General features: G+C 36.8%; 1 protein-coding gene across 1 annotated transcript in view; it reads left to right on the top strand.

Annotated features, from left to right (window-relative positions):
- LYST (lysosomal trafficking regulator) overlaps positions 1-14,513 on the top strand; it is a 77,556-nt gene that overhangs the window by 23,725 nt on the left and 39,318 nt on the right. The window contains exons 8-17 of the mRNA XM_038130956.1: positions 592-748; positions 3,087-3,313; positions 4,037-4,103; positions 4,899-5,008; positions 6,040-6,463; positions 7,528-7,672; positions 8,450-8,623; positions 10,035-10,195; positions 11,557-11,747; positions 13,281-13,526. Of these exons, the coding sequence (XP_037986884.1) occupies positions 592-748; positions 3,087-3,313; positions 4,037-4,103; positions 4,899-5,008; positions 6,040-6,463; positions 7,528-7,672; positions 8,450-8,623; positions 10,035-10,195; positions 11,557-11,747; positions 13,281-13,526 (1,902 nt within the window). The remainder of the gene's footprint in view (positions 1-591; positions 749-3,086; positions 3,314-4,036; positions 4,104-4,898; positions 5,009-6,039; positions 6,464-7,527; positions 7,673-8,449; positions 8,624-10,034; positions 10,196-11,556; positions 11,748-13,280; positions 13,527-14,513) is intronic.

A 14,513-nucleotide genomic window follows, 5' to 3' on the forward strand; every position in this document is an offset into this window, starting at 1 on the left:
AGATTTGTTCTCTGGGTCTTTTTAAACCTGATGGGAAATGTTTAGATGTGTTTGATTATTGTGATACTTGAAGATGAAATCTCTGCTTCTCATACCAAAGTGGAATGCTGCTTATTGATATGATCCCCACAATTACTTCTCAGAAATGAGTCATGCTCCAAAAAGTAGCAAGCTCAGTGAACCTGGTGTTTTCTTTACTCTTTCATCTCACAACAGTGTGATGAACTCATAAATGAAGGCCTTCAAATGGGAATGTTGAGTGACCTTAGTGGCTGTAGACATCTTCACCTTTGAGTGAATGTCAAGGTGCATGCTGATGGTGATAGTGATTTAGAAACAGTTTTAATGCTGCTTCCTAAAACTTTGATCAGGTAGTTAGTAAGAAAAATCCCTCTTTTCGGATTCAGTTTTTTACAAAATAATTAAGTATTTTTAACATATTTCAGGTTTCTTGGAAGTGTATGATTAATTTGTTTCTTTCCCCAGTGTGCTTGGAGATAATAGGCATTTGGACAGTTCTAAATTATTTGCTTTTCTGATCCAAAGATATTTTTTCTGACCAATGACAGTCTATTTGGTCGTATTGTACAGACCCATTACACTGAGAAGGAGCCTGTGTCACAAGCTGGAGAAATTTCTGAAGAAACTGAAGAATCACAATGCTGTAGTCTTAAACTTTTTGCTGAAGAGGAAGGATATGAAGCAGATAGTGAAAGTAACCCTGATGATAGTGAAACTAAGAATGAAGGTAAATGGGAACTTTCTGAATATACAAAGCCATCTCTATGACATAGCAAAGCTTGTTTGTCTTTTGAGATGTACCAAAATGGTGCAAGCATCTTTAATAGATATAAATAATTAACTTTTTTTTACTTCTGGTAGGATGGAGTTATAAATGGAGAGATGATAAATATTCTTGCTGAGTGTTGCAGAAATTGTTCTGTCTTGGTTGTTTGGAATATGTGACTCTTGCTCTAAAGTCATGTTGCTCAAGTGTGTTATTGTGATCTAGAAACTCCAGAGATATGTATCAGTAGTTGTTTTGAAAATCAATGCTCAAATTTTTTTTCTTTAGGATTGTAACTATCTGATGAAAATTAAATAGTCTAATCATGTTATAGAATACCAGATTGAACAGGACCCCAAGGATCATCTGGTCCAAAAATCATGATCTAGACAAGGTAGCCTGGCACCTTGTCCATCTGAATCTAAAGTACCCAATGTAATACTTCTCTGGGGACAGTTATTCCAATGTCTGATTTCTCATTAGGGAAAACTTTCCCATTGTGTCTATGTGGAATTTCCCCAGAAGTAACATGTACCTGTTACCCTTTGCTTTGTTTATGTGATTTCTTGTAAAAAAGGAGCCTACCTTCTTTGTAGATATCTTTTAAATGGTGATAACATGTCCTTTAAGCTGCATTTTTTCAAGGCTGAGCAAGCCCAGTTCTTTCAACCTTTCCTCCTGTCTTTTTTGTGTAGTGGGGACAAAACCAAACACAGTATTCCAGGTGTGGCCTGACAAGCACTGAATAGAGTGGGATAAAGGTTTTTTATCCCTGTTGACCATATCCTTGTTGATGCAGCCCAGCATCCCATTGGCTTTCCTTGCCACAGCAGCACATGTTCAGTCATGCAGAGCTTGCTGTTCACTGAATCTGCAGCCAGGCAGATCCCAGTCTGTGCTGCACTCCTGGATTCTATTTTCCCTTGTGAACATGACATTTGTCCTTGCTGAACTTTATAATGTTCTGGTTAGCCCACTCCAGCAGCCTATCCAGGTCTTCCTGCAGGGTGGCTCTCCCTTCCCAAGTGCCCACTTCCCCACTCAGTTTGGTACCATTGGCAAACTCCATCAGGGTGGATTGATCCCATCACCCAGATCACTCATGAGCATACTGAACACCATTGGGCCCAATATCAATCCTTGGGGAGCCCACTTGTGGCAGGGTCCAGTTTAAAAAGGATTTACCACTCCACTCTGGGTGTAGCCAGGCAGTCAGTGCCCACCCACTGCACAGGCCCCCTGTCTCCACCCTAATGCATCAGTTTATTTGGGAGGAGCCTGTGGGAAACTTTGGAAAGCCTTGGAGAAATCCAGGTAGACATCCACTGCTCATTCCATATCAACCAAGCAAGTTTCTTGCTTGTGGAATGTGATCAGGTTTGTCAAGCAATATTTGGCTTTTCTCAATCACATGCCTCATTTGACTTGATAGCCCCCTTGTTATACAACATATCTCATTATTCTAAACAATTGATGTGCACATATCTTACTGTATTCTGTTTGTGTAATTAATTTTAAACATGAATTTGCTTTAATTTTTTTCCTTAGTGCTGAGCACACCTGGGTGCTTATGCTCTGATCTGAGATCAGCATGACCAGCAACAGCCTTTAATAGAACTGCATCAAACTGCTGCTGTTTACCTGCATGACTAGGCTTTATCAAGAGATTTATAATATTTTAAAAGCATTTCTGAATTAAAAAGTTAATCTGAAAAACTTCATGATACATTTGCATGTAACATGTGTCTGTACCAAATAATTTTAAATAATGTATTTTAAAGTCTCTCCAAAATGTATCGGGGAGGCTTACATGTTTGGGTTTTTTTCTTTGATTATCATGCAGATATTCTGTCATGTGCACTTTCAGAGTTAAATAACAAATTGCTTCATCCAGCCTTTTAATATGAAATTATTTAAATTTGTCTCCTTTCTTGGCAGGCTCAAAGTTTGTATAGAAGCTTGGGGCTCTGTTGCAATGATTTTACTGTTGTGTTTCATGGACTGCCTATTTTGCCATTTCTGTATGTGTCCAATTCCCAGGAAATGAAGCCAGATAATTTAAGAGCCTGTAATGGAAGAAACTGCATCCTTGACCTTCTGTGTTAGCAGGAAAATAGAAAAATGTGAAGCAGAATATAAAACTATGCTAATCTCTGAAAATTGCTTATAACCTAGTGATTATTTTTGGTTTGTACCTGTGAGAGAAGGTTGCAGAGGTGTCCTTGGATGTTCTGCTTAAATCATGCAAACTGTATTCAGCTGAGTAAGTTTCAGTAAGACACGTGTGGTTTCTTTTTAGGAGCAGACACAAAGGTGGAACCAGGATGTACTGGTGCTTCAGGTTATTTTAATGGCCTGGCTGAAAACATCAATCAAGGAGAATTAATGTATCCTGAAATTTGCATGTTAGAATTAAACTTGCTCTCAGCTGGTAATGCAAGTTTAGACGTGCTTGCTCATGTATTCCAAAGCTGCCTGAATATCATCAATCAGAAGGAGAGAAATGCCACTGTCCTTATAGAACAGGTAAAAATGTTATTAACAGAGGCAACAGTTTAATAGTTGTGTATCTTTAATTTTATCATACCTAATAGAGTGATCTTGAATATTCTCACTTTTTATGGGATTTGATAAGATGGGAATCAGTGTAAATGACTGATATTGTCAACTGCATTGCATTTAAGTTACCAGGAGCTAAGTAATATATTGAAAGGTATCTGTCCTACAAAGATTTTGAGTTTTGCAGGTGTCTTTCTTTTATCAAGACTCTTCAATCCCTACAGATAGATTTGATGATTGTCAGGGCCTTAAGAAAAAAAGGGCAGATACCTGCTTGTATGTATGTATATGTAAGCATTCTAAACTTTTTTATTGAATATGTACTTTTAGAAACTGTGAATCATGTACCTGAAAAATATTCCATGCTTTTTTTCTTCATAACTTTGTATTAGAAGTTAGTTGTGCAAATGGTCATGCCCTCATGATCCTTTGGAGTTTCTTTTATTTACCTTTTTTAACAACTGAATTGAGTATGCTTCCTGCAAAAGATAATGATTTGAAATTGAGTCTCTCTTCTGCTACTGAACTGTACAGAACAGGAAAGATTGTTCATTGGCAAATACAAAAACAGTCCATAATTTCAAATAATCTAAATTATCATTAAAATTGATAGTAGGCAGGAATTGATTAGAAGAATTTATTTCTTAGTTCTTTGAGAAGAATAGTCATTTTACCTGTTCTTTTCAACAGGGAGCTGTTAAACACCTTTTGGGAGGATTTCTGCATATATTGACACAAACAGAATCTAGTTTTCATGGTGAGTTAAAGGTCCAAGTAACTTAAATATTGGTTTTTAAAATCTAATGTATACACAGTCAAGCAGTGCAAATGCAAAATTGACAAAGGAAATTCATTGGCATGTGAATTCATGCAGCTGCTTTTTAACTTGTAAGAAAGTTTAGTGTAAATATAGGGTTATTTCTGAGTTAGTGGAAATAAGTTAAAGAAATACTGGCAGATGTGAAAATGACAGTTGAAATCATGAACACTAATGTGACAGTGTTAAACACTTCTTGGAAAAATAGCAGTTGATGAATTCTCATTCCATCACAATGTAAGTCTGTATTTTCAATTTATTTGTAATCCAGATCTTGATGATGCCTTGAGTTTTATTTCTAACTGGAAAGCAGCTAGCTAATCCAAAAACGTGGAAGCAGAGGAAATGTTTGCCCTAAGGTAGATTTGTGTAATGAAGGTGCTTCACAAGAGGAGGTGATATAAACCCATCCCAGGACTTGGATCCATGGTGCCTTTGTGCGGAGAGCCTTTGCAAGGCAGGCACTTGGCTCTCAGACTTCCACTCCATTTTGCAAACCTGGGACAAAATTTAGCATAGCACTGATTGATTCAATGAAATTTTGAATGATAGTGTCAGGAAGTACTGTTGGATCTCTTTAGAATTCATCTTGTAATTGTTATTGCTTCCTTAATTTGAAATGGTTTTGAAAAACAATTCAAATTCCAAATTAATCTTTCCTCATAATAGTATAGAATGAGTTTTTAAAGCTTAAAAAAATCCATTTCAACAATATTATTGTCTCCTTATTTTTAGCATGTCAGATGGTGCTTGTAGATCTGCTAGTTTCCTTGATGAGTTCACAGACTTGTTCAGAAGAACTAACTCTTCTTCTGAGGATATTTTTGGAGAAGACACCTTGTACGGTATGTATGGAGTAGCACAGAGCAAAATTCAGAGGTCTAATGAGAAAAATGAAGCAAAAAGAAAATCCTTTTGTGTCTAAGAATTTGGGGAAATAAGGAGATGCACAGCAATGTTTGAACTGATTGGAGCGAATAAAATGTGGTTGTATAAATAGTTCCTCCTCAAAACTGAGAAAGGAAAGAAGAAATGAGAAGGGTTTTGAAGGGTGTGTTGGTCCTGGCAATTCTCTTCAGCACAAGAAACCAGGAATCCTCTCAAGAAGGCTGACATAGTGGTTATGGATGACAGAACAATAATCCTGTAAATTAGAAACAATTCCTTTAAAGTTATGAGGCATCTCACTGAGAATGCTTTAGCAGCAGGAATTACTTTCAGAAGTGTCCTCAGTTGGTTGGTGTGATGCTGGAATCTACTGCTTGTGTGGGATATACTGCTGAAATAATTCTGTTGGTTTCTGTGAGAGTCTGTAGAAAAGCACAAGTGGAAAAAAAGAAACAAATTACTGCACAGTGTGAAATAATACCAAACCAAACAAAAGAGTCACAAGTCAATTTTTCAATGGTAGTATGTAATTATCAGCCTAATAAGAGAAACTTTTTGGCTTAATGGCTCAGCTAGTTTTGTTACTGGTTATGCAATAACAAAGTCATGGCCTGTGTGTGCTTTCTTAACCAGCCTCAAAACACAGGGTAAAAGGTGATGGCTTTTTATGCACATAACAGAAGTGAGATAAGATTGTGCAATGACCACCTGCTGCATTTCAGCTGATTCCTAAGCATGGTAACTTAAAGTCTGATCTGCCCAAACTAAATCTCCAAAGCTTTGTTGGGCCACAGTCTGTTGAAGTTGCTACCTGATGCTTTGCCAGTGTGTGTAGGTTTGGATATACAAACTCCTCCTGGAATTCTCCTGGAAAAACATGAGTCCAAGTTTAAATGAGGAGTAGACTTCTATTTAGTTGCATGATACTTGACTACATGGTGTAAACAGTTTATTTTTTCTTCTCATTTATTTGTTTTATTTCTTCTAGGAGGTACTACTCAAGGGTGTATTGAAGATTGTAGACACTAATATTTATATGAATCCATTACAGTACCTTGCCTTTCCTTTGCTGAATGGCACAAATTTGAGTAGCAGTTCCTCACAAAAATGCGCTGGCACTTCCAACAATAAAAATGCTGGACTACTAAAAAGAGCAAAATTGTCACAGAGTAAGAAAGAGGCAGATGGTGAAAACTTGAGTCACCAGCTACTTTCTTCTTGGCATGTAGCCCCAATTCACCTGCCTTTAGTTGGGCAGAACTGCTGGCCACACATGTCTGATGGCTTCAGTGTCTCACTGTGGTTTCGTCTGGAGTATGCTCATGAAGCAGAAAATTCAACAGAAAAGGGGAGAAAAGTCAAGAGGAGAAGCAGACTCATAGCTGTGAGAGAGAACAGTTTTGACAGCACAGGTGAGTATATAGTATTTTGGTTTTATTCAGGTAGCACTGAAGGATTCTGGTTACAAATATTCCAATCTGGACACTGTAGACAAAAGTTTGAAATTTTATGACTGATATTGAACAGCAGTGGTAGTATTTGTGATTTCTTATAACTACTATACCAGACATACAACATTTCCAGCCCTAGTTCTTGAATTAGATTAATGCCTGCTGCCTTAGACATGTTGTATTCTTGTTGAATTTGTAACTTTAGTAACATTTGTGCTACTTCATGTTATGATGAAAATAATAAATGCTGCAGCTGTGGTTATGGAAAAAAAAACTGCTCAAGTTTATTTGATTTCATGTATTGGTGATCAAGTCTCAGGCTGACTCAGTATAACCCTTCTTAACTTTCCTTGTGTGTGCACCATGTAAATACCAATAGACGTAAAATTATTTTCTGTTAATACTTTTGTAGGGACTCAACTGCTCTTAAACTGTTCTAAGCAGAATCTTCTGGATTACAATTTGTAAAGGGAAAATTCCTTATTTAAAATGTATCCCATTCACAACACTTAAAATACCTTAACTCTTTTTTCCTTCTTTTTGTATTTAAATAGGAGGGAAAACCCAATCCTGAACCTTGAAACTCACTAGAGTTGCTTTTGTTAGGTCTGTGCTTTTGCTTGGTAAAGTGGGAATACTGATCATGCTTAAATTGTAGAATGATTTGTGAAGAAAAATCTGAAGATTTCTTGGTGCACACTGGTAGTTCAACATAGGAATGTAATATGATATGTCAAAAACATCATTGGTAGAGTGTATTCAGCTCAGTGGATTTATATATTACAAACAGGAACATATAAAGTGCTGACTTAGTGTTAAGTTCCTCTATTTCTGTTTGAGACCTAGGTTTCTAAAGAGATTCGTGCTTATTAGTCAACCCACTTAAAAAAACAAACTAAACCACCTCAACCAAACAAAACCCAATTGCATGCAGTACCTGAACGGTTTCTTTTCACACTTGATACATGCTGCAAAAGGCATTGTTTTTGTATTATATTGTAATTGCAACATGTTTATATTTCTAGAAGAAACAAAGTCTCTAGGAATGGAATATGTAAGCCTGGGAGACAAACTTGTTGAAGATGGCTGTATTCACATCATTTCACTGGGTTCCAAAGCTCTGATGATACAAGTTTGGGCAGACTTGAACACTGGAGCATTCATTTTTCGGTATGGTGTGATAGTCCAGAAGCAGTCCTGTGGACATATTGTATTGTTACCTGTAGTAGCAACTTGCAGAGAATACTGATGGAGAGCAGAGAACTAATTTCTATAGTGGAGACATCTTGCACACTGATGGGGCAACATCAAGGAAGTGTGCTGGATACAGATCTATAGGTTTATCAGCTTCAAAGGTTAAGCTCTGGTCTTGCATGTTTCATGTAGTCATTTATAAATAACTGCCCACAAAGTAGCAATTCAAGTTCTAATGAAATGACACAATAAATGTGAGAAGATGGAAAAGATTTTTGCAGCTGTGCAAAAATCACACCTCAGCTGTGAAAATTGCTGCTGTGTAATACTGGAACAGTCTTGGTTTTAATCTTCTGAGCACATTTTAGCACTAATTTAGTTCTCATAAATAATCCTTAAGTATCCTTGAAATGTGTCTAAAAACTGCAATTTTAGAACACTTTATTTCCATGTTCAAAGCACCTGCATTTCTTCAGTAAATTGAATTCAACTTTTCTCTAAAATAGAGATATTTTTATCTTAAATGTAAGCAGATTTATGCAGATAAATTAAATAACAAAGGTGGAAGTGTTGTGATGGTTTCCTTACCTTATGTTGAGCACTCTAAAAATAGAACTGTGATAAAAAAAATTACCTGTCAAAGTTAAGGAACACAATCTCAAATTAACTGAGGCCAAGATGTGCAGATTTGGGGCTTAAAATGCAAATATGAAAACACACCCCCTCATTTTTCCTTTTCTGTTGTTTACATAGTATGTGCATGGATCCAAATGATGAGATGAAAGCTGGACTGCTGGCACAGGCTGAATCTCCAGGGAATGTTTTCCTTGTGGGCAGGTGGCAGCATTTGGCATTAAAATACCTGCAGAAGCCAGAAGGCAAGAAAAATTTCCATGGAAAGCTGTTGCTCTGGGTTTCTGGTCAGAGGTAAAGAACACATTAGTTGAACCTAAATATTTATCTTCTTTTAAAGATATTTTCTGTTAAGAAAACATTGCATTCTTTTGGTGCAAGCTGAAGTTAAGGTCGAGTAGTCTTCTAGGGGGATAGGAAAGGGAGTATGTTACACTGTTGGGAATTCTTAAGAATATTAGAGATATCCAGAATATTCATGGATTACTTTGAGAATTGTCAGTTCATACCATGGACCAGTGCAGACATCAGTGTTTTTCTTCATCACAAATAAGTGAAAGAGGCAAGTACTACAAGATTTTGAGTAAGATCCAAAATAAGCTATGGCATGAAGTTAGCAGTAGGCATAATGTATCTGGTTGAATCGAAATTAAGGAGGTGTAGGTCAGGCAATACTGTTGGAATTAAGAGGAATAGGAGAAAAGGCAGTCACTTTGTTCCACTGAGAAAAATTAATAGGAAAGAAGATTAAAAAAATATATTTCAGACAAGAACTAATAGTGAGGAGTACTACTTGCACTGCAAAGTTGAAGTCTAAGCTCCTAAATGAGGTACCTGATACTAGGTTGTGTGGGCCTGTGCCTGCATGCATTATTCACTGGTTAGAGAAATAGGAATTTATTAAATATCATTATTTAGCCTTTCTTCCTAAAGTCTAGTCTGTGAAGGCTATGTTAAGTCTATGCATGCTGGTATTCAATGAAGTCCAAATAGGGAGATGTAAGGGAAAGCTGAAAATACTACAGTGTTCTCCCCATGTGTAGTTGTTGAGGCCTCTCTACACATAGATTTAGTTGCTAGTTTGCTAATAGTTAGGCTCTTTCAGGAAGCTTTGAATGACCTTTACAGTCCAATCAGTCTGTTTATGTAAAGGCACATAAAGTTAATTGGATGCTTTCTGAAAGCATCACGCTTATTGCCTGTGGCTGTGCAGCTCCCCAGTTCTGACAATTTCCTGGTCCAAGCAAATCCTCAGCATTATGTTTTCCAGCATTTGAGAACTACAGTTTTCATGATGTGCATTAGCATGCTCAAAGGGGTTTGACTTGTTAGGAATAGTAGAAACGATTGAAAAATTGTGGTATTTTAGAAGCGTGTTGAGTATTACATACCATTTCTTCTTTGAGGTCAGAGGAAAGAGGGAAGGTGTTTCAGAGCTAGGAAAACTTGATTTCAAAGCAACCCTAGCTGGGACTCTATTCATCTGTTCTGTGCAATATTGGAATGCATATATCTTATGTTACTAAGTTTTAAGGTGCCTGGATGTTGAAGAGGACTTCAGTAATTCAGTAATTTATTGTTGATGACGGCATGGCTTCTCACCTACTGAATATTAAAATGAATTTTAAACCTCAGCTGAATATCTTAGATAGCAATTTTGATCAGTTCTTAATATTTCAACTTTGTTTTTTATATGTATTTTTAGGCAATGTGAGATTAATTTAGATTTTGCACTACCAAGGAAAACAAGCTTATCATCAGACAGTAACAAAACATTTTGCATGATTGGCCACTGCACATCATCCCAAGAAGATCTGCTTCGATTGTCGGGTAGATGGGATCTTGGAAATCTGCTTCTATTTAATGGTACTTTTATGTGCTTTTTTCTTGAATAAAAGTGCTTTTTGTGCTCATTTCCTCTTTCCCCTCCAAAACCAATGGCTTATTTTAATGTCTTTAACATGCCAAGTTTTTACAGTAAAACCAATACACCCTTTAGCAGCATAATATATCAGGGAGAATGTAGGCAACTGTTTCAGTATTGGACACTTTCTAATGTGTCCTTCTGCCATATTCTCTTGCTTTCTGTTTAGTGCCATAATTTGCAAATTTCTTAGAATTTTTTTAAATAATACCTTGGGGTAGGGAATAGAGAGAGAGTGGTATTTGCTCAATTGTTTTTTTTTTTTTTTAAAGCACTCAGTCTCTCTCACCTGGAAAATTGATTTCACTTACCTGCTGCTAACTTGCTAGCTTCAAATTGCATAAAGCATATTAAAAAGCTAACAAAATCTGAACCACTGAATGCTCTGAGTTAAGCAAGCTTATTTCTGGAACTTGTAGTGATACTTTAGAGATTTCTTAGATGTATAATTCTCCTCCTTCTTTGGGAAGTCTTACCTAGTACTTCTGGGTGTTTGCTTAATGCTGAAGACTGGAACCCTGCTGCTTTGTCACCTGGCATCTCAGATTATGTGGCCCAGTCAGGACTGCTCCACAAGTGGGATCAGTTTGCCCAGGATGTGTGGTGCATGCAGGTCCTGTGTGTGCAGATGTGCATTTTTGGGCCATGGATGAGAAACTTGTCATAAATGTAACCTGTAGAATCTACATTCTGGTTGCCACCTGCCTGCCACCTGCATAACTGATGTATCCAGAGAGCCCTGGATTTGCTGCTGTACAGTTGTCATGCCCCCACATAGCAGACCTGAGTCCTTCTGGATACTTCTTTTGTGGGTGTGCTGCCTAGAAAGGGGAGGAAGGTTCATTTGGTCTCCTACTTCCTATGTGCTTTTTTCCCCCTTCTCTCAGTTGTAGTGAGCTGTTATTGTTACATCCTGCTCAGTCACTGCCCAAGCCTCCAAGACAATGATGCATTTTGTTGCTATCTGTAATCTTGCTATGCTTTGAAAGCTTTGAGGAGGCTTGGATAGATGTCTTTTTAATTTTAAAAAGTGAAATTATTCAGAGATGTTGATTTTCAGTTCATGCAGGTAAGTTTCCTGACATGGTTTCAGTTGCCTTTGCCACTGAATTAATCTGGCCTGTGATGTGTCAGAAGTCACTGATCTACTGTAGCTAATAGCAACATTAGACTGCACTGATTGATTTATTTTAAGAAATCCAATTGACGATATTCCTTGTAAAGTCTCTTGTCCTACTAGCCAGTGTATGAATTTTGCTTTATTGTGTAGCAAAGAGTTAACAGATTCTTTTCTGGATTTTAGGTGCAAATATTGGACCAGAGGAAGCATTTTACCTATACACGTGTGGCCCAGACTTCACATCTGTAATGCCTTGTAAATATGGCAAAACATTGACTGACTGCTCAAAGTACATAAGTAAAGAGATTCTACAATGTGAACAAATTAAGGAGCTCTTCATGACAAAAAAGGAAGTGGATGTTGGGCCTCTAATTGTAAGTTTCTACTTAAAAATGGTCCTTAATCTTTTAGAATTGATTAAGAAAGTGGGAATGTGTTTCCTGCTGTTTCCCAAAGTGTTTATTTGATCAAAGCAGAGATGATCAAATCCTCTTCTCATTAAGATCATTGCGGGGCTCTTCCTCCTTATTTTAATGGGAGCTGACCTCCACACAGGGTGACCATTTCATCTTGCTTTAGGTTGGGTTCTGAAAATTTCTAGATGTTCCAGCATCTATAAATAATTTAAATCACACACCTTAAATCATAGTGGATAAACAAGTACCTCCAAAAGCTTTAGGATGGATACATAGCTCTTCCCTCCATTAGTGTAAAAGTAGCCAAGGACTGCTAAATTTACCTTTTAAGATTAAAACTGAGAGAAGAGGAGAAATGAGGATTTATCTAGCTTTATGGAAGCAAAAGAATTAATCCAAATTCCTTGAAGGTTTTGGAGGAAATAAGTTTGCATCACATTTGGCTGAAAAGTCATTTTCCAGCTGGGAGATACTGCTTTCTCATCTTTCCTGCCTGAAACAGCCCTGCCAGATGCAGGTGTAAATACACTTACTGCTAGCAGAACAATAAAATAAAACTTGCTTATCAGTGAAGCCTGCTATATTCTGGGAATTCATACACTAGTAATTCCTGCTGTATGAATTGTTCCCACTAGAGGGATTTTTCTGATTTCATTTTGTAGCTGTAGGCAAAGGCTCATTCTGTTCTGAATGTGATCCCTGTAGACAATGGTACTAAATTTTGAGTAGGTTAAGAAGAAATGAGTTGGATAAGAGCTTAACAAATCAGTCATGCAACTTATAAGCTTACTTTGCCTTAAGGAGAACCAGCTAGGCAGAGGGAAGAACCATGTGCTCAAGTGATAAATCAATCTTTGCACTTTTGCATAGAGTGCAAGCTCCTTAAATGAAATTTTCTCTATTTTAAACAACCTTCCAAAAAAGATCATTTTACATTTCTGTGAAAAAGTTAGCTACTTTCCATAGGAGCTTTGGTTTTGGTTTAAGTCTCTTCATTAATGAAACTTGTGTTGAGTTTCTCTTATGGCAAAGCTAGTTAAAGAATAGAATTAAAACAAAAAGCTGGAGAAGATTTTAAAAAAAATCAGTATTTTGAACTTGCTAGTCTAGAAAAGGAAACTCTACTCAATGCCTCTATATGCTCATTTTATTTTTAATTTGTGAGTAACTTTGTTTTTTATGCAAAACAGTTATGTAATTCTACAGGTGATGAGAGAAAGATCCTGGGTGAAATTTCTTAGCATTTTCTTAATTTTTCTGTGCTTTAGCTATTGTATGAGTTTGCTAAGATTTGGGAATCCTGTTGCATTTTAGTGTGCATGCATCCACATGCAACCTCAGTGCATGTTAATGGTAAAATAGAAATGAACTGCCAAAGTTGTAACAGCACTACTTGCTGTTAGGTGACTTTTGTGTTTGGCTTTTTGCATCCTTGGGTGAGGGGGATTTGTGTTAAATTTCTAGAAAAAAATTAAATTCCTTTCTTTTCAGGAGAGTCTTGCTGTTGTTTATACCACAAGCTGCCCTGGTCAGTACACCATATACGAGCCTGTCATTAGACTGAAAGGTCAAGTGAAAACTGTACCTTCTCAGAGACCTTTCAGTTTGAAAGAAGTTCAGAGCAATGTGTTGGACTCTCATCACCTAAAAGCACTTCAGCCTGTTGAATATAAAACTCTTCAGAGTATACTGCATGAAATTGGAGGCACTGGTGCATTTGTTTTCCTCTTTGCTAGGGTAAGGGGGCTGGAGGAGTAGGGTGTGTGTTTGTGTTCTCCCATATAAAATTCTCCTTGTATCTTGTGTAGAAAATCACATTATTCTACATACCTTGCTTTATTCTGTGTGTGATGCTTTTCTGTTAAAGAAAACTTGTGGAAAATACCTGCAGCATAAGACTGCATCATGCCTGTTGTCTTAAACTGGAAATGTAATTATAATTCTGTTGTATTATGGTTTTTATAATATTGCCAATATGTAACATGGAGTTACATTGTGATTTAGAAATGGGGCTTTTAAATATCAAAAGATTATTTTTTGGGGATGCTTTAGAACTGATTATATTTTTTGTCTCTGATTTTGAGGCACCTAAATTCATTGCATATCCTTAACCACAGGATATTCACAATGCAAGTATAAATAAATATGAAACTACATAGTGTGCAAAGCTTTATTTTTTTTTAGTGAATAGTGAGAGCTTTTTGGTGATAACTGTTCACCTGTCTTCAAAGACTTATCTTAAGAAAAATGGCTATTTGAAAAATAGTAAGGCCTTAACTTAGTTACTGCTTAACTGTGACCCATACATGGAGAGGCTAGAATTTGTGCCAGCAGTCTCTGAAGTACTACAGTTAATTGAAAATACTACTGTAGGTCTAAGACTTGTCTGATTAATATGCCTCTGGTATTGCTCTGAAAGATATGGTGAAAGTAGTAACAAATGCACATTAGATTATGGTCATAAAGACACTGGCTGTTGTAATTTCAGCACTGATAGTGAAATCTGAGGTGAAAATCTTAATCCATGTTATTTTATTATGTAAATTTATGCTGAATATCTGCTATAGATCCTGCTGAAGTCTGTTTGTATCAGTAAGGCGAGCGAACAATAGATCAGCTGTGAGACAATACAGGTCTTATAAAACAGGTATATAAATATGTAAGTGCAGCAGAATTAATAGGTACATGTCAAGAGAACCTATAGGACCTGAAATCCCATTAACA

This window comes from Motacilla alba, chromosome 3 (assembly GCF_015832195.1).
Source record: "Motacilla alba alba isolate MOTALB_02 chromosome 3, Motacilla_alba_V1.0_pri, whole genome shotgun sequence".
In the NCBI taxonomy this organism is placed as follows: domain Eukaryota; kingdom Metazoa; phylum Chordata; class Aves; order Passeriformes; family Motacillidae; genus Motacilla; species Motacilla alba.